At 34.5% G+C, this 25,625-nt stretch overlaps 7 protein-coding genes and 1 non-coding gene across 9 annotated transcripts; 6 read left to right on the top strand and 2 right to left on the bottom strand.

The window, feature by feature from the left end:
* The first annotated feature begins 26 nt into the window (after window positions 1-26).
* On the top strand, window positions 27-1,295 carry LOC108855488 (uncharacterized). Its single transcript, XM_018629332.1, has 3 exons — window positions 27-202; window positions 420-510; window positions 932-1,295. Exons 1-3 carry the CDS (start codon window positions 133-135, stop codon window positions 1,059-1,061), a joined length of 291 nt encoding a protein of 96 aa, XP_018484834.1. The 5' UTR covers window positions 27-132; the 3' UTR covers window positions 1,062-1,295.
* Window positions 1,296-1,687: 392 nt separating this feature from the next.
* Window positions 1,688-1,850, top strand: LOC130512031 (U1 spliceosomal RNA). Its single transcript, XR_008945595.1, has one exon. It is a non-coding gene; the product is annotated as a U1 spliceosomal RNA (small nuclear RNA).
* Window positions 1,851-2,121: 271 nt separating this feature from the next.
* On the top strand, window positions 2,122-2,893 carry LOC108849469 (60S ribosomal protein L22-3). The gene is made up of 2 exons (XM_018623023.2): window positions 2,122-2,449; window positions 2,560-2,893. The coding sequence occupies exons 1-2, from the start codon at window positions 2,214-2,216 to the stop codon at window positions 2,702-2,704; spliced, it is 381 nt and encodes a 126-aa protein (XP_018478525.1). The 5' UTR covers window positions 2,122-2,213; the 3' UTR covers window positions 2,705-2,893.
* A 9,124-nt stretch (window positions 2,894-12,017) lies between these two features.
* Window positions 12,018-12,530, top strand: LOC108854680 (uncharacterized). The gene has a single exon (XM_018628298.2). The coding sequence runs from the start codon at window positions 12,018-12,020 to the stop codon at window positions 12,360-12,362; it is 345 nt and encodes a 114-aa protein (XP_018483800.1). The 3' UTR covers window positions 12,363-12,530.
* A 111-nt stretch (window positions 12,531-12,641) lies between these two features.
* Window positions 12,642-14,335, top strand: LOC108854679 (folate-binding protein 1). 2 transcript variants are annotated; one of them, XM_018628296.2, is made up of 4 exons: window positions 12,642-12,830; window positions 13,241-13,611; window positions 13,681-14,012; window positions 14,089-14,335. In XM_018628296.2, exons 1-4 carry the CDS (start codon window positions 12,749-12,751, stop codon window positions 14,198-14,200), a joined length of 897 nt encoding a protein of 298 aa, XP_018483798.1. In that variant the 5' UTR covers window positions 12,642-12,748; the 3' UTR covers window positions 14,201-14,335. The 2 variants fall into 2 exon arrangements, with proteins under 2 accessions (XP_018483798.1, XP_018483797.1); XM_018628295.2 differs by having other exon boundaries at window positions 14,080-14,335.
* A 54-nt stretch (window positions 14,336-14,389) lies between these two features.
* On the bottom strand, window positions 14,390-16,664 carry LOC108854678 (serine/threonine-protein phosphatase PP1). The gene is made up of 4 exons (XM_018628294.2): window positions 16,269-16,664; window positions 15,190-15,749; window positions 14,916-15,098; window positions 14,390-14,754 (listed from the first exon to the last, which is right to left on the bottom strand). The coding sequence occupies exons 1-4, from the start codon at window positions 16,459-16,461 to the stop codon at window positions 14,731-14,733; spliced, it is 960 nt and encodes a 319-aa protein (XP_018483796.1). The 5' UTR covers window positions 16,462-16,664; the 3' UTR covers window positions 14,390-14,730.
* A 4,857-nt stretch (window positions 16,665-21,521) lies between these two features.
* Window positions 21,522-22,905, top strand: LOC108848993 (60S ribosomal protein L18-2). Its single transcript, XM_018622479.2, has 5 exons — window positions 21,522-21,618; window positions 21,840-21,929; window positions 22,018-22,146; window positions 22,273-22,455; window positions 22,553-22,905. Exons 1-5 carry the CDS (start codon window positions 21,616-21,618, stop codon window positions 22,709-22,711), a joined length of 564 nt encoding a protein of 187 aa, XP_018477981.1. The 5' UTR covers window positions 21,522-21,615; the 3' UTR covers window positions 22,712-22,905.
* Window positions 22,906-23,584: 679 nt separating this feature from the next.
* LOC108849264 (uncharacterized) lies at window positions 23,585-25,003 on the bottom strand. The gene is made up of 6 exons (XM_018622812.2): window positions 24,684-25,003; window positions 24,521-24,584; window positions 24,360-24,422; window positions 24,087-24,131; window positions 23,935-23,991; window positions 23,585-23,832 (listed from the first exon to the last, which is right to left on the bottom strand). Exons 1-6 carry the CDS (start codon window positions 24,899-24,901, stop codon window positions 23,740-23,742), a joined length of 540 nt encoding a protein of 179 aa, XP_018478314.1. The 5' UTR covers window positions 24,902-25,003; the 3' UTR covers window positions 23,585-23,739.
* Window positions 25,004-25,625: the final 622 nt, after the last annotated feature.

The following is a 25,625-nucleotide window of genomic DNA, read 5'->3' as shown; positions in this document are numbered from 1 at the left end:
GGAATTTTCCGCCTTTGGGTCGCTTTAAAACCACGGCCAAACGCGCATTTCTACTCTTCTTCAATCTCTCTTTCTTTTGTTTCTCTTCTCACACCTCTTCTTCCGAATTTCGTTTTTTATTGGGGTTCAGAAATGGCGGAATCAAAGACAAAAATGGCAGAAATCAGGGAATGGATTGTAGAACACAAGCTTCGTACCGTTGGTAAAAATTAAATGTTTTGTAGATCGGTTGGTTGTGTTGTGTTCATCCTAATATTTAGATCTCAATTTTGATTACTTTCATTTTTTCTTTTTTTTTGGGTTGAAAAGTATTCGAATTTGCTATTTGCGTTTGCGTGTGTATTCTTCTGATATATATATATATATATATATATTTGTATGATTTGATCTGAAATGTGGAGTGTTGATTGATGATATAGGTTGTTTATGGCTGAGTGGGATCTCTGGTTCAATCGCCTACAACTGGTCTAAACCTGGTATGAAAACCAGTGTCCGAATCATCCACGCCAGGTATATATCTTTATATTTCTTCTTCTTATCTTCCCTTTTTTAATGGTTAAAAAACATGCATCGAATTACATTAGTTATGGTATTATTACTCCTCTATATGTGTGTCTGTGTGTGTGTGTGCTTGAGAGTCTCTAAATGAATAATTATCATTTGTTCGCTTTGTTGATTATTTTATTTAACTGGTTAGCTGTAGAGTGCTCATTCTAACAACAGCAGATTGACTCTCTTATATGTATCATCATCATATACGCTAATGCTTTCCAATGCCAATATAACGTATTATCGAATAAACATTTAGGGTGTTGATCGATGATGTATCACAAATTCACCATGATGCTAAGTTTTTTTCTTCTGAAATTACGATGATGCTCCTAAATTTTTCTTCACGATCATAACTCTCACGCCTTTTGTGTATTCTCAGGCTACATGCTCAGGCGCTGACATTAGCCGCTCTAGCTGGAGCAGCTGCAGTGGAGTACTACGATCACAAAACTGGAACCACCGATCGCTACCCCAAATTTCTCAAGCCCGACAACTTGACCAAAGACTAAAAGGACTCTTTTATCATTTGATCATGCCTATTGTCTTGTTCTAGGCTATATTATAGCTACTAGTCCCATTTTTTCATGTTTTTTATATATGTCCTTCTTTTACTACTTTGAATGAAATGAATTCATTCTGGTTAGACAATGCCCACGACTTATTGTTTGCAAATTTCGGGATGCGAAAATGTAAGAGGTACTTACAGAAGATTATATGAATAAAATTGGACTTACATCTGTTTATGAAGCTGATTACATATAATTGGTTTCATGTTCCAAAACTCAGATCATTAGACATAATCTGGGCCCTTCGTCTGTGATTGGCACTCGTCAGCATAAACAACATTTATCAGCATAAACAACATTTATTTTATAGATTATTTGAACTATTCAAACCTTTTCTGGCTATAATATATCTTCGAAAGTTCGATTCTCTTTGCTAGGTTCATTCTCTCAACGCATTCCCCAAATTTTTCATTTAATGGGCCTTTATGTCCGACACATGTGTTCAATACCCAACTCATTTCAGGCCTGTGCTAGTAGTTAGATGTGTTCAATTGTCCCACATCGCTTACAGGTAAAAAGAAGGACTCGCGAAGGAGAGTATAAGATGAGAAGTGGGGAGAACGTTCAAATCACTTACCTGGACGGGGTCAACTCATGATCAAGAAGATGAGTGGCCTAGGCTAGTGACCTCCATTGCACATTAAGGAGGGGCGCTTAGCCTAAGGTCTCCCCAAGTGGGAGAGCCTGCGTCATTATTTGTGGCAGAGGGGGTCTGCGTTCGCGCGACCCCTACCATCTTTGTTTAGTTCTGAAACTTTTTCTTTGTTGGTCAAATTAACTTAACGAACCAACATCAGAAGCAGATATACCTTGTAGGATAAGAGATATGTTGTTTTGAACTACGACTCGACTTGGTCTAAAACACCAAACCGATTCAGCTATATAGATTGAAAGAGACAAAACAGGCTTTTCGGCCCATTATAAGAAAATGATTGACTGAGATTTAAATTCCTGAAATTAATCTACAAAACTATATGGGCCTGAACTACAAGAGCACCTTAAACCCTAGACGCAACATCTTCCTACTCTCTTTCGAGATCAGAAGACGCCGCACTTCCATCTTCTGAGCTGCAGAGAGAAGAGAGTTGGTGAAAAATGAGTCGTGGAAGTGGAGCAGCTCCAAAGGGGAAGAAGAAGGGAGGAGTTTCCTTCACCATTGATTGTTCTAAACCTGTTGATGACAAGATCATGGAGATTGCTTCCTTAGAGAAGTTTCTCCAGGAGAGGATTAAGGTTGGTGGTGGTAAAGCAGGTGCTCTTGGCGATTCTGTCTCGATCACTCGTGACAAGAACAAGATCACCGTCACCTCTGATGGCCAATTCTCCAAGAGGTTTTGATTAATAATCTACACCATAATATAGTCTAGTCTTAAGCACATTGTTTGATTATTGAGTTTAATCATTCTCTAAGTAAAGACTTGTTTGTGATATGTATGTCTAGATACCTCAAGTACTTGACAAAGAAGTATCTGAAGAAGCACAATGTGAGAGATTGGCTCAGAGTGATTGCTGCCAACAAGGACCGTAACCTCTACGAGTTGAGGTACTTCAACATCGCCGAGAACGAAACAGATGAAGAAGACTAAAAAACCATCATCTCTTCGACGTCTTAGTTGAGTTTTGATTCTACTGCAACTATCTCCGTTCTGTTTTAGATATTATCTAGTTTGGTTGAAGGGATACACTTTCGTTTGTTGCTGCGCATTTGAGCCTCTATGGAGGCTTTTTTTTTTCCAGACAGTTTATTGGGTAAAGCCAAGTGGAGTTTGCAAATATTTAAATTTGTCTAGTTGATGTTAAACTAATGATACTACAAGTAGAAAGACTATACGATTGGAGCATAGCGATTTGTCAGGTTTATTGAACTATACAGGAAGATAGTATTTACAATTGTAAGTGGAGAAATAAAATGATTCGTGTTCCAGTCAATTATGGGTTTGGATTCAGTTGTTTAGAATGGTGTCATTCTATGAAGTCACAAGTCCTGAAATTTTTGATGGGCCGTATAGTTTGTTTGGGCGGTGAAAATTGCTATTATTATTACTATTGATATCTCCTTTATTACGCATTAAGAAAAAATATTAATCAAATTAGATATAGTTGGTAGTAGTAGTAGTATTCATTACAAGTAACCAAAGAGGCAAAGACCCTACTTCAACATATTGACTAAAACATATGATTAGTCCAATTAAATTTTTGTTCACTGTCTGTTTTGTGGAGTTTAGCTACTCTTGAGTCGCGGTTTCTATCAGAATACAAAGATGATACTTTAGCTATGAGACCCGGCAGTTTATATTTTGGATATGTGATCTTCCACAAAGTGAACATTACTGTTAGAGAATAGATATGGTTTGTTCAGTTATTCACTTGAATATTTTTAACATGATTAAGTGAGATGAAAGAAAATAACCACTGTGCAATGTTTTAGATGAAACACACAAATATTAAAATGGTACATTAAAATAATTTAAATACTAATAAAATATAAATATAAAATATAATTGATTATACAGTTTTTAATAAAAACAAGAAGTTGTATAAAAATGAGACATCGAAGGATTGTACCCTAAATAACCATTAATCATTCACCACCTTCAAATTGTAAATTCGTTGTGTGGTGTGTGAGAGATAGTAAACACAAATTTAATTATCAAAATGAGAGAGAGAGAGAGAGAGAGAAGCAATGACGTCAGAATGGAAATCCAAACCCATAAAACATGGGGGAACGATTCACTTCAATTTCGTCAGAAGTAAGTGACAGTGTGAACTTTAGAATCCTCCACCCTTTGTTCTTTTTCTTTTTACTAGATAGCTGAAATCTTTTAGTTCTACAAATATGTTTTCTGTTTCTTTTTCACATGTCATGAATATATATATCATCTTAAGATTCGATGCTCATGCTTTCAAACATGTAACAATGATTGAATTGACCCAAACATGATTTTCTTTAACTAATAAGAATTTGCACAAGTTCCTTTTGAACCGCAGATGAAGATAATTTTATACTTGACTTCAACATAATAACATGTTTTCGACAATGATCCACATATATGTGGATTTTTCTAATAAAGGACTTCTTATATCACAGAGAGTATTGTAGTTCACAGACAAAATTCTTTCTTTTTTTGTCAATGCAACAAATTTATCAATGTTTTTTTTTAAAAAAAATTTATCAATGCTTTTTTTTTAAACAACAAATTTATCAATGTTACAAAATACATAAATCATATAATCATAATGGCTTGTTTTAGTTTTGTTACTAATGGGCAAAGAGAACACAATAATATATTAAAACCTAAAAGAGAGAAGAATTGCATTGGAACTCTTCAAGCCACAAAGTTTCTGTCTCACTATCTGTGGACTATAGTGGTGAATCTGTTCTTTTTTAGTTCCGAGGGTTAAAATAAAAAGGAAAAGAAGACAGGAAAAAAGGGAGAGAAACTCGCGAGGAACACGCAACCTATTCCTCTGTGTAACTGTCTCTATCACTTCGTCATCATCTCTCACTTCTCTTTACCATCCTTTTTTTAAAAAAACTTTTCTTTCTCAATTCAAATCAAATTCAAAAAATAATCAATTACGCAATCTCGTTTTAAAGAAAGTCAGCCACACGTTGACTAAGTATTCCTATTAATTATACATTTATTGGAAAAACTTATAATACTATTCTGTCAGTTTGCATAAGCCAAGAGTTGACTAAGAGAGTATTGGAGCTAGTGCACACTGAGGTATGTACGCCATCCTTCTCCTGACATCAGTACCTCTGCTAAAAAAGAAGCTTTCATTTTCCGAGATCAGATAATTTCCTTGTAATAGCACTCTCTGGTATGGCTGGGTTGCGCAGAAGAGTTTGAGGAAGGTAGCTTCTTCTACGCGGGTACACCTATGAGAATAAGTTAGCACACTCCTAGCGAAGCAAGCTATCTACTCTTCTGTGCTGTTCTGTCCTAGCGAAGCAAGCTTTGAGTGCTCCTTAATAGTAATAAATAGTAGGAGCTTTCCTCTCCAAAGGTAATCCCAGGATCTTTGGCACACCTAACTCCTTCCTTTAGAATCCTTATTTTTGTCAGTTACATGACTAGCTGGTATTCTCGCTCATACAGTTAAACAAAGGTGTACTGTGAGCAACTTTTGTTATAATTCTTGGGTAGATAGTTCCACTAGCTCCTCCTCAGCTTTAGTCCCATGTTTTAGTCTTCCTTTTCCTTTTCAAGTTTGGAAGTATAAAGTATCATAGTTTCATAGATGGCTAGGGAGTTGGGTAAACCTTAGTTCTTATAGGGAAGGTGAAACCAATTCTCCCTTTTTCCTTTCCTAGCGAAGCAAGTTCTGTCTACTTCTCGGTATTCCTCTGCTTTCTCTAGCGCAATGCTGGGTTATTCCTTCCTAACTGTTATCTGTATACTCCTAACGAAGCAAGCCCGATAAACTAGTATTGCACACATTCCAGCACACACCCGTGGATGAAGATTGGTCCCTATCTCGTGCTAAAATCAATTGGGTGCCACTATAGTATAAACGCGGGCGAAAGACCCTAAGAGCCAGTTTACCCCTTCCCAGGAGTGTGCTCAACCAACCAACTTAGTAGATTAGCTGCCAATCTTCACCTAACCTAGTTGACTTACTTATCTGTGTGCTGGTTTTTACTTATCTGTGTGCGAGATTAGTGTCGTTAAATTAGGTGCAAATCTACAATACATGTGTACTGATTTTTATTAGCTCGATGCAATATTCATTAGCTCATACTTAATTTAGTGTTGAAGTTATATCAAATTTGATGTTTTGGTATCAATTTTTTTTATCATTTCTAACTATGACACTAAATGTTATACCAAAAATAATATTATATATTATGTGATGTTTTCTGTTTTTAATAATTTTTATATTTTTATTTTTTGAAATTGATAAATAGTTGTTTTATCACACTTTCATATTATGTTATTAAATTTTCGTAATTATATGTGTATAAAACTTGGTTACGTTTATATTTTTGGTTTAACAATATTTTACTTGTATTTATTTTATATAAAATACTATATTAAGATTTACAAAACATTAATTATTAAAAACACATAACAAAATAATATATATATATATATAATAAAGTTTGTATTAGCTAGTAATATATGTTTAAATATATTATAAAATAAAAAAATTAAAAATTTATTTGAAAGTTTAGTGAATTTAATAGTACTAAATAAAAATTATAATCAATATTTTAAAATAAAAGATAATAATCATTTAGTGATTTCTTATTTCGAAAAAAATAAAATATAAAATCTCTATGATATTTTATTTTTTGTAACATAAAAATGATAATAATAACTTTTTGATTTCTTACTTGAAAATAAAATAAAAATATTCTAATAACGTAAAAATAATTTAAAATATAATTAATATTCCCTCTATTTTTATTTGTAAGTAGTTTTAGTTAAAAATCTCAATATCAAGAAAATTATTATTTTTGAAAAAGTAGCATTTAATATACAATCTCAACCAATAATAAAAATGTATGTATTATTGTATTGGTCACACAATATCTAATTAATGCAAAAATTGTTTTGAATTATGTAAACACCTTACATTGCCAAACAAATTTTTTTGGCTAAAACTACCTATATAAAGAAATAGAGGGAGTGCAATATATTTATGTTTAATTACAAATTTGAACATACTAATAATAATAGTTGAAAAAAAAATTAACTGATTAATAATAATAACTGAACTATACTATTCAACGAAACATAATAAAATATGTATATAAAATATTTGGTGTAACGAATAGTGTTACACCAAATTTGGTGTAAGTCTATTCACTCTACACGAAATTTGGTGGGATAGTATTATTTTTGGTGTTTCATTGGAGATGAAATTACACTAAATTTGGTGTTTGGTGTTCTATTGGAGTTTTTGGTGTCTCATTGGAGTTAGCATTTGGTCAATTCCCCTGTTCGGAAACTCGCTACGCGTAACGCGTGCGGCTCGTCCGGGCCTAGCGAGTTAAAGAAAAATCGAGAAAAAATCGGGGATTACTCGGAACCTAGCTTTTAATAATTTAATATTAATAATATTTATATTTGTGATATATCAAATTAATATGGATCAGATAAAATAAAATAAATGTATGAATCGGTTATATAAAATTGCAAACGCCAAAGAGCAAAGACAGTAAAGCGGCCCAGTGGCATATATCATGCTCACGTGCAGCATAACGCCCCCTTCCAGGTTCGATGCCCCATTATATCCAGTTTATTGTTGTTTTTATGTCTTAGGTTTAATGAGTATTAAATTACGTTTCTATCCTCGTCTCCTTCCTTTTTCTGCAAACCTAAGCACCCGCCTCTGATTTTTTTCTTTCACCATTTTTATCGATTTATCTTGTTTTCTTGTAGATTACACATAGATTTTATCGTTTTATAAACCAAAATCCAGTTTAAGAGTTTTATCGTTATAAAAATTGGATAAAGTGGAGGTTTTCAATTTTTAAATCTCATAAGCCGCACAAGAATACACGCTATAACACGCCTGAGTTTATTAAACCACGGTCTACGCGGTCAATACGCGGATGGCCGCATAACATCACCGCACCAGTCCAATTCGCCACGGTGAAAGTCTGTGGAGCGTTTATCCGGACGCGTAAGCGGCAATTCGCCCGCGTTTTAGAACAGGGGTCAATTCTAATGGAACACTAAAATATCAAATTTATTGTGCTTTCATTTTCAACAGAACATTAAAAATGATATCATTCCGCTAAATTTTGGTGTCGTGTAAATAGTGTCACACCAAATTTAGTATAACACAAATCATCACACAAAATATTTAATATACATATTTTATTAATACTTCATTTAATAATGTAGTTTAATTATTATTATTAATTAGTTCAGATTTGTAATTAAACATAAATATATTGCATTAATTGTATTTTTAAATTAATTTTACATAATTAAAATATATTTTATTTTGTTTCAAGTAAGAAATCACTAACAGATTATTATCATTTTCTATCTATTTTAAATAACAAAATATCTTAGAAATTTATATTTTATTTTATTTTAAGTAACAAATCACTAAATGATTATTATAATTTAATTTATATTTTAAAATATAGGTTATAATGTTTTCAAAGTTGTATTGAATTAGTAATGAACAGTTATTAATTAATATTACATTATTGTATTCAAATAAATATCTTATATAAAATTAGTACATAAAAGGTATAATGCTGTTAAACCAAAAATATAAATGTAAATAAATTTTAAAAACATAAATTACAAAAGTTTAACAAAAATAATGTATAAGTGTGATGAAATAATTTTTTATCAATTACTAATAATAAAAATAGGAAATTTATTAAAACTAAAACATTAAATAATATATAATACTATTTTGGTATAATATTTAATATTATAGTTGAAAATTGAAAAAATAATGTAATATCAAAACACTAAATTTGGTGTTATGGTTGGTCGATGTTTTTAGTGATTAGTGAGGTAGCTCACACTTTATGACGACAGCTTACACTTAATCATGCGTAGAGGCGAACTATTTTGAATGGGTGCACAGGCATAATAGTAAGTGTAAAGTTACAAATTATAATGATGCATATGAATTTTTTTATCGAGGAATTTATTTTTAAAAAGTTATGGATGAATTCGCACCCCACGTTCATTTTATTGGCTTCTCCGGTCCTGATCGTGCACTATCACTTGCTCTATTCAGCATTTTGGGCTAATATAAACCACAAATATTAGTTAATTCTGGTAGTATGCACGGAAAGTTCAACACAGGTAACCTTTTTTTTGAACTCCTAGTTTAGTAGTATGCAATAATAATTTGGTTGATAACTATATTTGGTAGTATGCAATAATAACAGGTAATTTGGTTTAAAAAAAAAAATTTGCGGTGACGCGCGTCAAGATAAAGTAAAAACTGGGATAAAATAGTGAGACTTGAACTTGGATCTGGCGGCAGCAAGCAGACATAAACTGACCCAAGCTCGTCACCTATCTTTACTGTCTGTCTCTATTGCATTAGCATACATTGCGTAATAAAGCATTTCATTATTTATTAGCAATGCTCAAAATATTGTTACTACTCTCAAGCTACCCAACGTTTTTTGTTTGAAGATAAGCTACCCAGTGCTCTCCAATTGTAAATCGAATTATCTGATATCATCCTTTTTTATCAATGATCACTCTGTTTATTTATGCTAATCAGGTTGTGTTAGTTGGTCTCTTTCACTACGCTAATCAATTTGTATTCGTTTATATTTGATCCTCCAATATTGACCAAAGGTTGGAAATAAATCTATTATATAGTTATTAACTGCGAGTCTCGTTTTACGAATCTACGCAGACATGCGTGTTGTGTATACATCTCTCTGAAATAAAATTGAGAAAGCAAAGAATCATTTAAAGTAATGAAAGACTTGGTGACATGATTGCCATTTTACTTCTTATCCACATTTAAAGTAATCCCACTTCAAGACTCAATCACTTTAATTCCACTCCCATTTATTTTTACTTCAAGTATTTTTCAATTTTCGGATTTTATCTTATTTTTAGACTTCTGCTTCGTTTTATCAAACACTCGGAGCCCACTATATATGCACGTAAACGAGCGAGCAGAGGTTCCTGCCTCCTCACTCTTAAAGTTGTATACTATATTCCCTAAGGCTATATTCTTAACTCTCTTCTTCAACACAAACAAACTCTCATCTCTCTCTTTCTTCAACTATCGTCACATGCATGGCCATGGAAAGAGTTTATGTAAGAGAAATGTAATGGGTGAGTAAGACTTGCTGGAGAAGCAGGGCACGTGCGAACAAATGTGATCGATCAGTACATGGTTATCATATATTCGCACGTGTTCTACTACTCCAACACGTGTTTCTCCCCCTCCCAGCTATATGCAATCGATCACGGTGAGGAGAGAATTTCCATAAGCGATCCGGGTTCATATTTATTGGACTACTTTGTACCTACATATATTTAGTATTTTTAACCCATTTATGGATATATAAGAACGAGTTGGAGTATATTTTGATAGTTACTCCGGTTTTCTATCACTTCTGTAGTTCATTGTTGGCAATGGCATGGACACATTACATATATGATATTGCAGTCCATCAATATTTATAAACACTACACATGTCTATAGTAAGTCACTGATAAAGATTCTTCTTAATTATAGTTACTTTCCTCCTACACTAGGCATGTAAAAATTGAAGATAATTTATTGAGTTAAATGAAGTTCAGTGGAGAATACTGAAACTGCGATAAATATTACATAGCTATTCTACTTTATAATATGGGAAATAATATGGACATGGGGATATTCAGGTTGAAGACTGCAGTTAACTCTGACACAAATTTGATTTCTTATGTATATAATAAATATGGATTCAGTAACCTTGTTCTAGTTTCTTGGAAAAGAGTTAACTGATAGTCTAGTAACTTGATAATATGACACTGATTTGCTTACGTCATTTTAATAAAAATGAGGGGAAGCGTGTAGGGTAAAAAGAAGAAAGGTAGTTGCTGAGGCAAAGTTCCCTTAGAAAGCGGGGGACTTTCTCTCTTTCACTCTCACTGCCATTTAACTCTCACTTCTGTCTCTTTCCTCAGCACCAGTTTAATAAATGAGAAAATATGATAGTAACAGTTAAATTACGCAAGTAAATATTGTCACGTACTTGCGGGGACAGAAAAAAGCACACTGGAGTGGAGCGCACAGCTTCGTAACGAAATCTTGTATAAAAACAAAAAAAAATCAGATGCAGATTTTTACAAACAAAACCGTTACTTTTTTTTTAAATCTTTAATACAAATTGTACAACTCACATTGATCTGAACTTCTGTATAGATAATAGATTATACTGAACAAATTATTCTTTTTAAAATCTATCGTGAAGACATCGAAAATGTCGTCCTAAAATAAAGAAAATGTGTTAATTATACAATTTGAAAAAGATATAATGAAATCAAAACTACATTGAAGCAGCACAAAAGTAGTTTTTGTGACCAACAACAACAGACAAACGACCCACGATGGAGCCTGGTTTGTTTGTTGTGTCATGTGTGGTTAGTTTAGCTTAACAGAGACATGCCATAAGCATATGTAATCATGTCCGAATTATTTATTCGAGTACTTTTTTTTTGTCACGAATATTTATTCGAGTACTTAAATATGAAATGTAGTTATTTTGAAGATAATTCAAAAATTACTTGAAAATATTCACACACTGGAAACAGTCAAATTTTCTATATGAGCTCCACCCAAATTAGAGAAAAATACTGGCCCACTTACCCACATTTCAAATCTAAATGGGCCAATGATAGGCCCAGTACTTTGGTTTGATAAAAAAAAATCCAAATTTACCATCCTGGGGTTTTTCACCCGTCATTCTCGTCGGCATTTTATAATTTCAATCGCTCCTTCGCCGTCAAGCTCCGCCGCTTTCAATTTCTCCAGGTACGCGAAATCTGGGTCGAATTTCTAAAACATCGGTAGATATAGTTTTCTAGAACTAGGCGATCGAGCTTCAGCATTTGAGAATCCGTAACAATTTTCTCACTAGATATTAGTTTCGTCTTATCAGAGCTAGTTGGGTGATCTGTTTGATTAATGAGAACATGAAATTTTTAGATTTGATTAATCCCGTATGCATCAGTGTTTGGACTGTTGTGAAGTTATCATGCTTTTAAGTCACATTTTTATATCAACCCACTAAGGCACCAACTGTTCGATGAAATGTCAGAAAGAAGTCAAATGCTTGTTGTTTTAGTTATCGATAGAGATCAAAAAGGCTGTGTTGATTAGATTCTCTCTCTTTTTAAATGTTAATACTTTGTGACTCCGTTTTACAGCTAAACTTTTATAGAGATAAAGAGGGAGATGGTGATTCCACCGGCAGTTAGACCACCACGCCTCTTCGACTACCTCAAACCTTACGTCCTGAAAATGCACTTCACGAACAAGTTTGTTCACGCCCAAGTCATCCACTCGCCGACAGCCACAGTGGCTTGCTCAGCTAGCTCGCAGGAGAAAGCATTGAGGGAAACGATGGACGTCACACGCGACGTGGCCGCTGCTTCAAAGATCGGTAAGATCCTTGGGGAAAGGCTCTTGATGAAAGATATCCCAGCTGTTGCTATCCACATGAAGAAAGAGCAGAGGTACCATGGTAAAGTCAAGGCCGTGATCGATTCCGTCAGGGAAGCTGGCGTCAAGTTACTCTGAGTATTACAATCCAAAAAAAAAATCAAATTCCAATGTTGTTGATTTCGGACATTTGTTTGCTTCTTCATCTTCAGGGTTTTGAAGAAACTTGTTCCAAAAGAGAATGAATGTTAAGCTTTGGCTATTGAAATAATAGGACTATATAATATCAAATTTCATTTCTGAATATTTTGACATATAATAGTGTCACAGAGAGAGAGAGAGGCTGAATCAATCAATAAAGTGGAAGGTTCTTTTATTCTAAAACCAAATTAGACGGTGTCTTTACAATCGGGTATTCGGGTCCACTTCCTGAACATGTTGAACTTAAGTCACGAGTAACTTCTTGTCTTCGGTCGTGTTTTATATCATTTTGCTTCAAGCTTTTAGATCAATCAAGGGAAAAGATGGGAAGATGTTCAACGAAGAAGGTGTTTCTGATTCAGAGTCCGATCCTGTTTCTCCATCTCTTGATCTCCTTCTCATCCGGTTAGTACCAAAACGCTTAGGGTTCTTCTTCTTCTTCTTGTTCACATTTTCCATTTGATCTGTTTGTTAGATTTCAGAATATGGGTATCGTAGATTTCGAATTCTATCACCCAAAGTCTCAACCTTTTTCGTTTTTGTCGTCTGAATCGAATCATCTTGACTCGTCTGTTTGCAAAACCAGATTGGTTTAGAAACCGAGTTTTGCAGTTTTGTTCTTCAACTTGTTGTTTAGGTGGTCATATGGGTTCAGTGTTTTGCTAGCTTCATTTTGATTTTCTTCTATTCATGAAAAAAAGAAATTAAACTCTTTGCAATAAAGAAAAAAAACTTATCAAAGTTGTTCATTTTTTTTAGTGTAATGCTCTGTTTTTGAGGGGGTTGTTTATTTGCTTAACCAAATTGATATTCAGGTGCATTGAAACCGGATTTGAAAGGAGTATGCGTTTCTAAAGGAGGGAGGTTTCCACCATATGAATCAGAAGGAAAGCCTCCTAAACCCGTTGGTAAAGGATCAAAGGATCTAACTTTGTGTGGAGTGTTCCGTAAAAGGACCTGTTGCTCTCCTGCTCAGACGAACCCAGCTTTCGTAGCTGTCAGAAACTTGGCTACTTTTGGGGAAGCTAGTCAAGATTGTCTGAATCTGTTCGAGCTATTGGAGTGTTCGATCTGTAACCCCAACGTTGGAATTCAACCGGGTCCTCCACGCATTTGCGCTTCCTTCTGTAACAAAGTCTTCGAAGCTTGCAAAGACGCATACTTCGCCAGTAATGCACTTACACAGGTGAGAACTGAACATCCTAGGAAAGTGATCAAATGGTTTGTAGAATCATATGTGTTTTTTTGCGTATAGATGATTGGCCCATGTGGAGTAAACGACATCATCTGCGTTAAAACGTTAAAGTGGGAGTCTAACGGCACATCGTTCTGCGAAGCAGCTGGTTTCTCTGTTCAAACAAAAGATGATTCTAGAGAAGAACCGTGTTATGGAAGCAAAGCAAGTCTACAATCGGTGGTGGAGTCACGGCCGCCGAGAGTCTCCAGAAAGAAGAAGAAAAGGTCCCCTTTGAAGACTGAGACTTTATCATGTTTTAAAGATCTTTTGCAATGGGTTCGCGTAAGGACAACGATTCAGAAGGTTTCGTTGGGTGTGTCGTTTCTTGTAGCAGGAATGTTCTTGATCAGGTTTCTCCCTTTCTCTCTTCTCTCTAAAGGTAGCCTACTACCCTCATGGTACTAACACTTGCTTTAGGGGTTACAGGCAATGGAATAACCGGAACCGGAAGCAGAGGCTAGCTGCTAGACGACTGGGAGGAAAGGCGAACGGGAATTCATACAGTGCAGCTATAAATAGAAGAGTAGTTCAAAGTTGATTTATCTTTTCACCAACGAACAACCTGAGTAAAAAGCTTATGGCAGAATATTTTACTGCAGTAGTGGGCAAACTGTTATCAAAAAGTCGAACCTTCTTTTCTCAAGTAAAGTGTTGCCAAATGCGAGAAGTACTACTATGTTTTGCTGTTACTAAATGTTATTCTGGTAAGAACACTAGAGCTTAGAAATGGAAGAAAACGTTGTACATTGATGATATGCAAAAGGGTTTTGTAGAACAAGAAAAAGTAACAAGCATGAACTAAAAATCTACAAGATACACTCTGACTTAAACTAAAAGGGTTAAAACAAAGAAAGAAAAGAGGTACAAATCTCCAGAGGCAGAAGACAGAAAAAACGAAGTGTGTTTTTTGCTTTCACTCTTTTTTATACAGAAGTTGTTTGGTGATATGATTAAGGACCACCTTTGGGTTCTTCACTGCATTCAAACCATAACTGAAGACACATTATAGTGGAAGTCCGTATCTGGAGCCTAGCTTGAGCTATGGAATCGTTATCTTGAGAGAGAAGACTAAGACTTGCCCATTTTCGGTACCTGATAAAGACAAAACATATTAGTTGTAGGCTAAACCTTGAAACATGCGACAAAAAAGACAAAACTGGCCTAATAAAATCACAATGATGTTCATGCTAAGTTCTCACATTGAAACCCCTATTTTTTCTGCAAATTTCAAATTTCAGCTGAAAGAAACAAACCTTCTTGAGAGGATGACCGATGCTAGAAGCTGTGGCTGGTTTCATAATCTCAAAAGAGCAAACAAGAGACTCGTCCACGCTCAGTAATGCACCAGCGTTGTCAAACTCCCCACCATAGTTTGGAGCTGAGAATATCGTGACTAGTCTCCGTTTAGCAAAAAACTCGTACCCATCTTCCACTACCTGCAGCAACACAAATCCATATACGGTGAGCAGCTTCTCATAAAGTCTCTGCCTTTACGACCAAAAACTAATCTCAAAATCAATTTTCTACCTGATGGCCTCGGCAAATGAGATCAAGATCATTCTTATCCAAGAACTCAGCGACTTTATCAGCTCCAAAAGTACAAGAGATGCCACGATCACTATCAGCCCACCCTTCAATCTTCTGATCAGGATCAGACCAAAGCAAATCACAAAGAAGACCACTGTCTGGAATCTCCGTAGGCCTCTGAATCTCTCGAATCTGGTTCAAATTGTCCAGCTCCGGTGACAAGCCACCGTGCATACACAAGATCTTGCCGTCGATGAGAGCAGCTACGGGCAAACAGTTGAAACAGTCGGTGAATATCTTCCAGAGGCGTACATTGAACCTCCGTTTGCACTCGTCGTAGAATCCGTAAATCCTGTTGATCTTGGCGTCCTCGTGGTTGCCTCTCAAGAGAAAAATCTTGGACGGGTAACGAATCTTGTAAGCAAGAAGCAAACAAATGGTCTCGAGACTTTGCTTGCCTCTGTCAACGTAGTCGCCGAGGAAGAGAAAGTTAGCTGAAGGAGGGTAGCCTCCGTACTCGAATAGCCTCAGAAGATCTTGATACTGGCCATGGATATCACCTGAGCTCCCCAACAAAAAAAAAAACAAATAAACGTTACCCATGTGCTCAGAAACCCTAAAGTTTGGTACTTTCAGCCCCCAACTATGCAAATTTCATCATGAGAGAGATAGATTACAGTACCCAGATGCTCAAATTCACAGAGAAACCCTAAAGTTTGATACTTTCAGCCCCTAACTATGCAAATTTCATCATGAGAGAGAGAGATTACAATACCCAGATGCTCAAATTCACAGAGAAACCCTTAAGTTTGATACTTTCAGCCCCCAACTATGGAAATTTCATCATGAGAGAGATAGATTACAATACCCAGATGCTCAAACTCACAGAGAAACCCTAAAGTTTGGTACTTTCATCCCCCAACTATGCAATTTCATCATGAACCGATGATGAGAGAAAGAGATTACTATAACCCGATGCTCAAAATTCATAGAGAAACCCTAAAGTCTCCTACTTTCATTCCCAATTATACAATCACATCATCAAGAGAGAAAGAGAGAGAGAGAGAGAGGTTACCGACCGCAGATGCGAATAGGGGCATGAAGCTCGAGGAGATTGGGTTGAGAGAGGAAGATTTGACGTGCGTTGAAGCAGAGTTGACGAATCTCGCTCTCCGATAGCTGAACCTGTTTACCTCCTTTACCTTCCAGCAATCTCCTTATGATATCATCCAACACCCCCTTCTCCACCATCCCTTCCATACTCGTCATCATCGTCAGCACAATCCAAAATTGATGACAAGGGTTTGCTCAGAAGCCGGCGACGTGTTTTGGGTACCGATCAATCGGAGAAATCAAAGGGGGTTTCTCCTTTGAATTTTCCCGGGAAAGAATGTGGGAAACATGCAATGGAAGAGCTTTGGGGTCAAACGATGAAGAGCGCACAGAATAAATAAAATATATTTTGTCTTTTTAATATTCAGAGGAGGAAAGTGGTAGAGAGAAGATAAGTACAGAACAATTCGAAAGAATATTATTATTTTTTAAGGAAAATTGAAAACAGATCCAAAACTTTTAAAGCATTTTAGAAATCAACTTTGATTTATATACGCACCAACTTCTGCAAATGGTCGATCTTTTTAACCAAGGGTGGCTGCGCAATATGAAGTTGTGGTATCAAAATTTAGTTTGTTTATTTTGCTAGAAGTCTTACATAAAAAGTGTGATGAGATGTAGTGTGACATATAAAGAGCATGAGTGGATCAAACAGTTGGTTTTTTTTTACTAACCCACTACTGAGGCTACCATTTATATTCTATTATGTTTAGAAACGCTTTATCTACTAATGATTACATTGGTGTTAAATGGATCCTGAGTTATTTAAAATGGATAAATCAAAAGAACCTTTAGAGCATGTTTATAGGTGGTTCTTAACTACATATCTTAGATTAAATAAAATTAAAAAATTAAAGCAAAAGAAGAAAATACAAAGAACATATCTTAATTAAGAGAAGCATGAGAAGTTCTTAGTCCAAATGTCTATACATGAATGGTTAGAGGAAAGATGTAGAGATTATATTAAAAGATCTGATCATGATGGGGCCTGCCATTAATACTTAAGAAACTTCAAGTGAGTTTTGTTGATAAACATGTTCTTAGAACAATTTTTTTTTCCTAAACCTATTCAAGGCAAAGCTATGTGCTAGAATTTTGGTGGTGATTGAGAACAGATGGCAAGTGGATCAACCTAATTTTCCAATCTCAGTGAGTTATATAAGTTCATAGCGTAGAGTACTAACAGACTCCGTACCAGTCCACATAACTTTGTCTCGGTGCTTTGATAGACCGATAACTTTTTGTTTGCTTGATCTATATAATATTCTCCATACCTAAGCATGATCCTTATTTTCCTTTACTCACGTCACGGTTGGTTGTGCACAATACAACAAAGCCTACTCCAGACAAAACTTAAGTATAAAAAGTATGTATTACTGCATACTTGCATTCATAAAATCTCCCACAATTTATTGAAGGACTGGCGGCTTACCACACTAAGTGCATAAGAAAATGGCATGACGTATACAACAAGATAACTATGAAAATAAAAAAATTCCACAAACTGTTGGCACCTCTATTTGTTGGTATTTGGTTTGGTCATAGTGTAATAGATAAACCCGATAGCTTCAATTAACGGTAATGTAAGCAAGTCCAACACATATACAAAAGTAAAAAAAATTATATTTACAAAAACCAGCATTTTTAAATCTAGACCGAATCGACGGTTCAACCAAATTTAACCGTGATCCGGCACCAATCTGGATTAAATTAATGTCAAAATCTATGAAGTTGACCCGGTGAAAAACGTTTTTTCTTTTATTACGGCAAACGGCTATTCTATTACTCAAACTCGAGGTGGTCTGGGTAACCAGACCGGAATAGAACAACTAATAAACAATAACTCCCTATGAAAGGATCTAGCTGTCTTAGCTAAAAAATCTGAAATTTGATTGCGCGCTCGAGGAACATAAGAGATCTTGAAGTCCGGGAAGCAGATCAATAGCGTTTCTATCCTCTCCAGTTCTGTGGCAAAGCGTGGCCAAGCGTGAGAATCCCCGATCATAGCAATCAACTCCTTGCAATCTGTACCGAAGCTCTGACATGTAGAGTGTTGAAGCATATTCTCCATCGCCCATCGCAGTGCTTCTACTTCCGAATGCAAAGCTGATTCTCGTCTAGGTAAATTTCGTGTTCCCATGAGTTGAAGATTTCCCCCAGTGTCCATCCAGACCCATCCACAGCCGCTAAACTGATCATGGCCTGTCGAGGATCCATCTATTAAGCAAATATTATCCAAGCTTAAGACTTGGGAATCCTCGTCATTGCTACCTTGTATCACTGATGGCACCACCTCATTTGCAGCAAACCAAGCCTGACATTCACTTTCTGCATATCTTATTAGTTCCAGAGGATCCCTATCTATTCCCCGGAAGAGTTTATCATTCCGCGCCTTCCAAATATACCAAATTATTCAGGAATATGGATGAAAAACGTTAAAATTCTGGGAACTGATGACTTAATGAACCAGTCACACACCGATTCATATATAAACAAAAAAGTCGTAAATAAAACAACAATTTTTATTCTAAAGTAAAATTAAAAAAAAAAAAATTTGGTCAAAATGCTAAAACAGTTTCAGTTTGTTGTGTTTTTTTCCAAAAAAATATAAAAATTATCAAAAACATTTTATTTGATATGCTATATTATAAGAATATATATTATTTATAAAATTTTATTGAATTCAGTTTAATCCAATCAAATATGATATAATTGGGTCGAACCATAACGAAAGTCAACAACAATGAGGCATGACCCCCGAACACTTACAAAAATATCTATACTATTAAAGTAAAATACCTAATAGGTATTTGCCATTGGTTTTCAGTGATAATTACAATATTATGCCATTAGATATTTTCTAAAAACAAACAATCTATTTAAGGATATATTCTAACCTATGTTGCATGGAATCGGAAGCGGGTACGTGGAAGCGGAAACGTTTGGAAGCGTAGAAGCGTGATTTTTAAAAAAAATTAGGAAGCGGGTACATTTTGGAAGCGTATAAATAAATATATATATATATATATAGTTTAAAAATCATGTAAATATTATATATTGATTAACTTAATAAAACCTGAATTAATTATCTTTAAAATCAATTTTAATTTTTTTTTATCTTAATGCTTATATTTACCAACTTCATCAATGATATTTATAACTAAATATCTTTTTCTTAAAACCTAAGTTTACAATACCTAGTCTAATATAATAATTCAGTATATAACCTCTAATGTACTTTAAACTATATTTGCAAAAACAAAACTATATTTGTAAGCATAGTTCTTTATTACTAAGATCTTCCTAATAAAAAATTTACTGTTAGTCAATCAAAGTTATTTAATATATAATCAATGTTGTACAACACTAAATATATTTTTTATGATGTTGTGATAATAAATTTACAATATTTAATTATAATAGTGGGAGAGAGATAAAATCAAAGTTGGACCTAGATGAACCTAAGAAATGAAGTCTGTCTTCTTTGTTTGTTTGATAAACCATCGGCCATGGAAATTACAGGATACGTTTCCGACTAACAATCAACCGCTTCCAAATCAGAATCTTATGTTTCCTCTACGTTTCCAAACATCACTTTTTAGGAAACGCGTTTCTGTTGCGATTCCAAGCGATTCCCACCGCTTCCGTTTCCGCTCCCGGTTCGGAGTCGGGAATCGAGGCTTGACTAGCGATTCCATGCTACATAGATTCTAACTATATCACCTATTTAAATGCAAAATATCTTCCCATGATTCATTAGGATCAATCAACATAATTTTTTTTGTAATGTTACAAAAAACAATGTCATATACTCACGAACAAGAAACACTTTTGTCAAAATATTAATGTATCATGCACAGTAAAACTTTAGTTTAATATATTTAGGTTCATTAAGCATAGAAGAATATTTTTGCATTATTCTAAAATTCTAATACATGATTTAAAACTATATGGATTTTTAGTTTATACACATCATCCTTATACATTATACAATATTGAATATACTTGATATATCATTTTAGATGACTATTATTTAGTATGTTTATGATTTTCAAAACTACATAAAATAATTTAATATAAATACGGAATATGTTCAAAATTCTGAATTTCCTAATAACAAACCTATTTTAATTGTTAACTTTGAAATTTATTGGTTTTTTTCATATACATGATAATTCGAATTATTTGATAAGCTGAAATTATGGAAGCATAACAAAAAATGAAAAAAACAAAAATTTAACAGTCATAACAAGAATATATTTTGTATTCTTAATATTTACTAAATAATTTACAATATATAAAACACATTTATAAATCTTAGTAGGTAGAAATTTACATTCAAAATGAAAATGACTTAAATATTTCAAAACTTAGATATTAAAGTTTGGAAACAAAAACTTTAAATGCAATTTATTATAGAAATTTAGACATAGCTAAAGTGGTATATTTTGGAATCTAATATTGGCATCCGCAAAATATTATAAATTTCAGAATTTTATACGACTGAAAGTTATGAAAAATAACCGGCTTTAATTCTAAAAAACCCACAGTAAATCTGCTTATATAAATATGAGGTTATAGTTTATATTTTATGTGTAATTTTTACGGGTTATTTGATCAAATATACAAAGCTTATTAAGTATGAGATAGGTTGAGAAAACATATACACTCTTAAGATATTATAAGTTATTAAACAATTTTTTTGGTCAACTAAAGAAAAATATTCTGTAATATATATATATATATATATATATATATATTTTTGTTTTAGTGTTAAATCATAGAAAATAAATTAAAACAAATGCAATAAGCCTGAATAAACAGCTAATTCTATTTTTGTTCTCATATAATTGTATTGATATAATTTGTTATAAAATAAAAAATAAATTAAAATTTCTATATGAAATGTTATTCTGTAAAATATAAATGATTATAAATTAATGTACTTCGTTAAAAATAAAATATTATAATTTCATCTTATATTACATGTTAGTTACTAGCATAAAAATAAATTAGATACAAAAATTAAATATAATTATGTACAAAAATTAAAACATATGAAGTATGTATAAACTATAATTTTAATTAAATATCTTTCTGTAACAAAAAATAATTCCGCGCTTTTAAAGCGCGGGTCAAAATCTAGTTTGGTAATAAAGAGAAAGAATGTTCAAATAAATGGGCTTGTGGTTTGGGCCTATAGTACCTAAAAGCGGAGATGAACTCACGAAACCTAAAAATGCGAGAGGGCTTCCTCCTATAAATCATAAACCCTAGTTCCATTTTCGTTTTCCTCCGTCGACAGCACAAGCCATGGTACGTACTGATCTCCGTCACTCAATCGTCTTTTCTGAGTTTCATAACGGTTTTTCTCCATTTTCTGAGCTTGATCTGTTGGTTTAGCGTATAGTTGATTACTTCCCTAGGTTTCTTCGTTTCGATAGTTTGAATTTAATATTGTAGAGCTAGAGTGTGTGGTGAGACTCAGTTAGTTAATTCTCATTTACTTACTTTTCGATGTTGTGTTATTGTGGTAGGGTATCGATCTTATCGCGGGAGGTAAGAGCAAGAAGACCAAAAGGACTGCTCCAAAGTCCGATGATGTCTACCTCAAGCTTCTCGTCAAGGTACTGTTTCTTTGTTTGCTAAATGTTTATTGACTCATAGGATTAATCGTATGGTAGATTGGTTTAATGAGATGCCCTCCTTGTGTAGCTATACCGGTTTTTGGTAAGGAGAACCGGAAGCAAGTTCGATGCTGTGATCCTTAAGAGGCTTTTTATGAGCAAAGTCAACAAAGCTCCTCTTTCCCTCTCCAAGCTCGTGGAGTTCATGAACGGCAAGGTTCGTGTTACATTGCCCCTATTATGATGTTAGGATGAATGGATAAATCTTTACTTTGTAATTAGATTTTGTTTCTCTGGATCCGTTAAAGTTTTGTGGGCTTTTTTTCTTTCTTTCTGAATTTAGGATGGTAAGATTGCTGTGTTGGTTGGGACGATAACTGATGATTTGAGAGTTCATGAGATTCCTGCTATGAAGGTTACTGCCTTGAGGTTTACCGAAAGAGCTAGGGCTAGAATTGAGAAAGCTGGTGGAGAGTGCTTAACATTCGACCAGCTTGCTCTCGTTGCTCCATTGGGTCAGAACACGGTGAGTTATAATTTGAAAAAACGAATCAGTTTTATTTGTTCAAATGGCTTTGCATTTGTTAGTTTATATGAAATTGAGATTATGTTGTTGTTGACAGGTTCTCCTTAGAGGACCAAAGAACTCTCGTGAAGCAGTGAAGCACTTTGGTCCTGCTCCTGGTGTGCCGCACAGCCACTCCAAGCCCTATGTCAGGTCCAAGGGAAGGAAGTTTGAGAAAGCTAGAGGAAAGCGAAAGAGTCGTGGATTCAAGGTCTAAGAAGTCTCTCTCTGCTGTTTCGACGGGTGTTATTTTGTGTTATGGTTGCTTCTTTCAGTGTAGCAGTTTTGCTAGTGAACTCGTGTTCCTCTTTGCCTGTTCCAGACATTGTTTTAAGTTATCTGTCTACTTTCGTTCTAAACGACAGTTAAATGTTTTGCTTAATAACATTTTAAAAATTTACTGCCACAAAAGCCTTCGTTTGATAGAATTTTACTGCCACGAAAGCCTTCATTTGATAGAATTTCTAAGCCTCGAGGATTACATATGATCTATGATCTTATTAGTAATTTCACTTCTTTTTGTTGTTGTTTCACCATTGCCTTTCGTCATTCTTTATTTCCATTTGGTATTCTTCAATTGTTAATTCTATCATCTCATTTTTGATAATCGGTTGAATGGGATATTGATGCGTTTGTGCCATGATTCTACGGATAGTCCATGATCAAGGACAATTATTGATAGCGTATAAAAAACTTAGCGCAAGGCTTGATTATTTTTTTACCTTACATCAGTTTAACTATACTTCTAAGTTACAATTTGCAAACTTGGTGAAGGGGTGCGATTAAGTTCTATATCTCATCACCAATTAGCTTAATAAGGGAGGGAAGTTGATAATGAGCTCATTGCAGAAATGATCGTTTAACGTATAATCGTAATGAAGCCTGTCGAATAAGAAGACACTAATGTTTCTCAGCACAAGCGTATGTGTCCTCCAACAACACTAGAACACAACTCCATGGTAACATGAGGTGGCTCAAAAGTTCCATACTGGACCTTGGAAGTTGGAATTGGTCTGATATACAGCACCGATAAAATCTCAGAAACCATATCTCGTGTTTCCAAGAAGAACAATATGCAAAAACACAAGAGTTTTCAAAACCAAACCATAAAATTGATATTAAACGAAAACCAAATCCAATAAATTTGTCCTTTTGAATAAACAAACAAAACGAAAATCTTAATCATCAGACCCTAGAATCTGATCAAAGAGGATCTGGTAACATTTTTGGGTGTTGAGAATAAAACTAGTCGAAACTTGCATTCAAGAACTTAAGCAACTCATTCCTCTTGCTCTCTGCAGCTTTGTCCTCTTTGGACTTATCAACCTTCAGCATAATCTGTAGCCAAACACCACAGAAGAAGAAGCTTGTGAGCAACGTTTATGGAATTAAGAACCCAAAAAGAGAGAGAGAGAGAGAGAGAGAGGAGTCTTGACTGACCTTTTTCCCAGAGACAGCACTTCTACGCTCACCATCGTCCTTGTCCCGTCCCAAAAACTGAATTAAGAGAATAGAGATGGGAGTCAAGATAAAACTCATGGCAAAGAAACAGGGAAAAGTTTAGATCTTTACGGGTTATATAGTTTAAGTACCTTCGATAGTTTAACAGGCCCGCTGCTTCCTTCTCCTTCCCCATTCTATACAACACTCACATCGCCAAGACCAAAAAAAGGAAAAAAAAACAGACAATGTCCCAGGTTTATCACGTCACCAACCCCAGCTCCAAGTTCGAAGAGGCCACAGAGAAAAAAAAAAAGGCAAAAGAAGTATCATAAGTAACTTGTCATCTCGATGAACATTTTTTTTTTATTATCCAAGGCAAAAAGAAGAGAGTTTATAACAACAAAACGAGACAAAGCTCACACCTTTCTTTCTCTGTTCTTATGCCGTTTATGACGATGACTCTTGCTTCTCTCCTTATCCTTAGCCTGTAAAAACAAAAACAGCAATTTCAAGCTTTGAAAAAAAAATCATAAGAGAGAGACAGCACATTAATATGAGTTTGATGAGCAAACAAAAGTAAAACCTTCTTTGGCTTGTCATGCTTCTTGTGCCTTCGTGACCTCTCATGCTCACTCTCTGAACTCTCACTTTTGCAATTAATAAAAAAACGCAAATAAACGCAAAAGTTAGGGTTTTCAATTGTAGATGGTTAATACAATAATGTCTACAAGAAACCCCCTGCGAACCTGGAGGAGGAATCGGAGTAAGACGAATCAGAGGAATCGGAAGAGTGGTGGCGCTTATTACGGCGTCGTTTCGAGCTGGACCGGCTCTTCCTCCGTACCTTGAGCGAGTCCTTGTCCCGATCGCTTCTTCGGTGGCGACGGCGGTCCTTGCGGCGGCGATGCGTGTCTGACGAATCGGAGGACACGTCTGAGGAGGAGGGAGACGATGAAGCCGCCATTGTTTCGGAGGAAAGTTGGATCTTTTTGAAGGGTTTTTGGTCAAAATTGTGTTGAGAGAGATATTTGGAGTACTTCCGACAAATAATCAGAGAAGGCTTAGTTTTGTGTTAATAAAAGACTACGATGGTGTTTAATATAAATATTAAAAGAATGAGGAGATTTTTGCAATTTGAGAATTCACGCTTACAAGTACGCCTCGACTCATTATCCGAATCCGGATTTGATCCGCTCTGGATCTGTTCTGAAAATAAGATATCCAGAGCCTTTAGATTCGAATTTTGATAGTATAATCAAAAATCCGCCAAAATCAAATCTGGTTTCAAATATCTTAATTTTAGATTCGGATACCTGAATCCGAATTCGTATTTATGAAATATATTAAAGTCTTTTAATTTTATTAATTATTTGATATATTAATATTTATTCATAAAATTAGTTTTATAATACTATTTTTATTTTTTTTAAATATTATATTCACATTTATATTTATAAATTTTGTATAAATATTAAATTTATGTATTATTTAGAATTTTCATATTTTAAAAATTATTATTTTTGTTTTATTAATTATTTTTACAAATTCTGATTCGGATCCAAATATTTACAAATAGTATGATATATAGACTAAATATATGTATAATTGCGGATATCAGATATCCTTGTATCCTTGTGCGTGAGTTTGAAATAGAGTTTCTCGAATTGCTAAGGCTTCAGCTACGAGTG

Source organism: Raphanus sativus, chromosome 4 (assembly GCF_000801105.2).
Source record: "Raphanus sativus cultivar WK10039 chromosome 4, ASM80110v3, whole genome shotgun sequence".
NCBI classification, from domain to species: domain Eukaryota; kingdom Viridiplantae; phylum Streptophyta; class Magnoliopsida; order Brassicales; family Brassicaceae; genus Raphanus; species Raphanus sativus.
This window is presented reverse-complemented; position numbering and strand designations above follow the sequence as displayed.

Excerpts from the sequence above, each read along its gene's own strand:
- LOC108855488 (XM_018629332.1), top strand. The coding sequence starts at position 133 with ATGGCGGAATCAAAGACAAAAATGGCAGAAATCAGGGAATGGATTGTA. Across the intron at positions 203-419 it reads ACACAAGCTTCGTACCGTTG|GTTGTTTATGGCTGAGTGGG; the intron begins GTAAAAATTAAA and ends TTGATGATATAG. Across the intron at positions 511-931 it reads GTCCGAATCATCCACGCCAG|GCTACATGCTCAGGCGCTGA; the intron begins GTATATATCTTT and ends GTGTATTCTCAG.
- LOC108849469 (XM_018623023.2), top strand. The coding sequence starts at position 2,214 with ATGAGTCGTGGAAGTGGAGCAGCTCCAAAGGGGAAGAAGAAGGGAGGA. Across the intron at positions 2,450-2,559 it reads GATGGCCAATTCTCCAAGAG|ATACCTCAAGTACTTGACAA; the intron begins GTTTTGATTAAT and ends ATGTATGTCTAG.
- LOC108854680 (XM_018628298.2), top strand. The coding sequence starts at position 12,018 with ATGGTGATTCCACCGGCAGTTAGACCACCACGCCTCTTCGACTACCTC.
- LOC108854679 (XM_018628295.2), top strand. The coding sequence starts at position 12,749 with ATGGGAAGATGTTCAACGAAGAAGGTGTTTCTGATTCAGAGTCCGATC. Across the intron at positions 12,831-13,240 it reads CTTGATCTCCTTCTCATCCG|GTGCATTGAAACCGGATTTG; the intron begins GTTAGTACCAAA and ends ATTGATATTCAG. Across the intron at positions 13,612-13,680 it reads CCAGTAATGCACTTACACAG|ATGATTGGCCCATGTGGAGT; the intron begins GTGAGAACTGAA and ends TTTTGCGTATAG.
- LOC108854678 (XM_018628294.2), bottom strand. The coding sequence starts at position 16,461 with ATGATGACGAGTATGGAAGGGATGGTGGAGAAGGGGGTGTTGGATGAT. Across the intron at positions 15,099-15,189 it reads TCATTTGCCGAGGCCATCAG|GTAGTGGAAGATGGGTACGA; the intron begins GTAGAAAATTGA and ends GTGTTGCTGCAG. Across the intron at positions 14,755-14,915 it reads TCGGTCATCCTCTCAAGAAG|GTACCGAAAATGGGCAAGTC; the intron begins GTTTGTTTCTTT and ends TGTCTTTATCAG.
- LOC108848993 (XM_018622479.2), top strand. Across the intron at positions 22,147-22,272 it reads TGGAGTTCATGAACGGCAAG|GATGGTAAGATTGCTGTGTT; the intron begins GTTCGTGTTACA and ends TTCTGAATTTAG. Across the intron at positions 22,456-22,552 it reads CTCCATTGGGTCAGAACACG|GTTCTCCTTAGAGGACCAAA; the intron begins GTGAGTTATAAT and ends TGTTGTTGACAG.
- LOC108849264 (XM_018622812.2), bottom strand. The coding sequence starts at position 24,901 with ATGGCGGCTTCATCGTCTCCCTCCTCCTCAGACGTGTCCTCCGATTCG. Across the intron at positions 24,585-24,683 it reads TACTCCGATTCCTCCTCCAG|TGAGAGTTCAGAGAGTGAGC; the intron begins GTTCGCAGGGGG and ends TAATTGCAAAAG. Across the intron at positions 23,833-23,934 it reads GTGCTGTCTCTGGGAAAAAG|ATTATGCTGAAGGTTGATAA; the intron begins GTCAGTCAAGAC and ends GTTTGGCTACAG.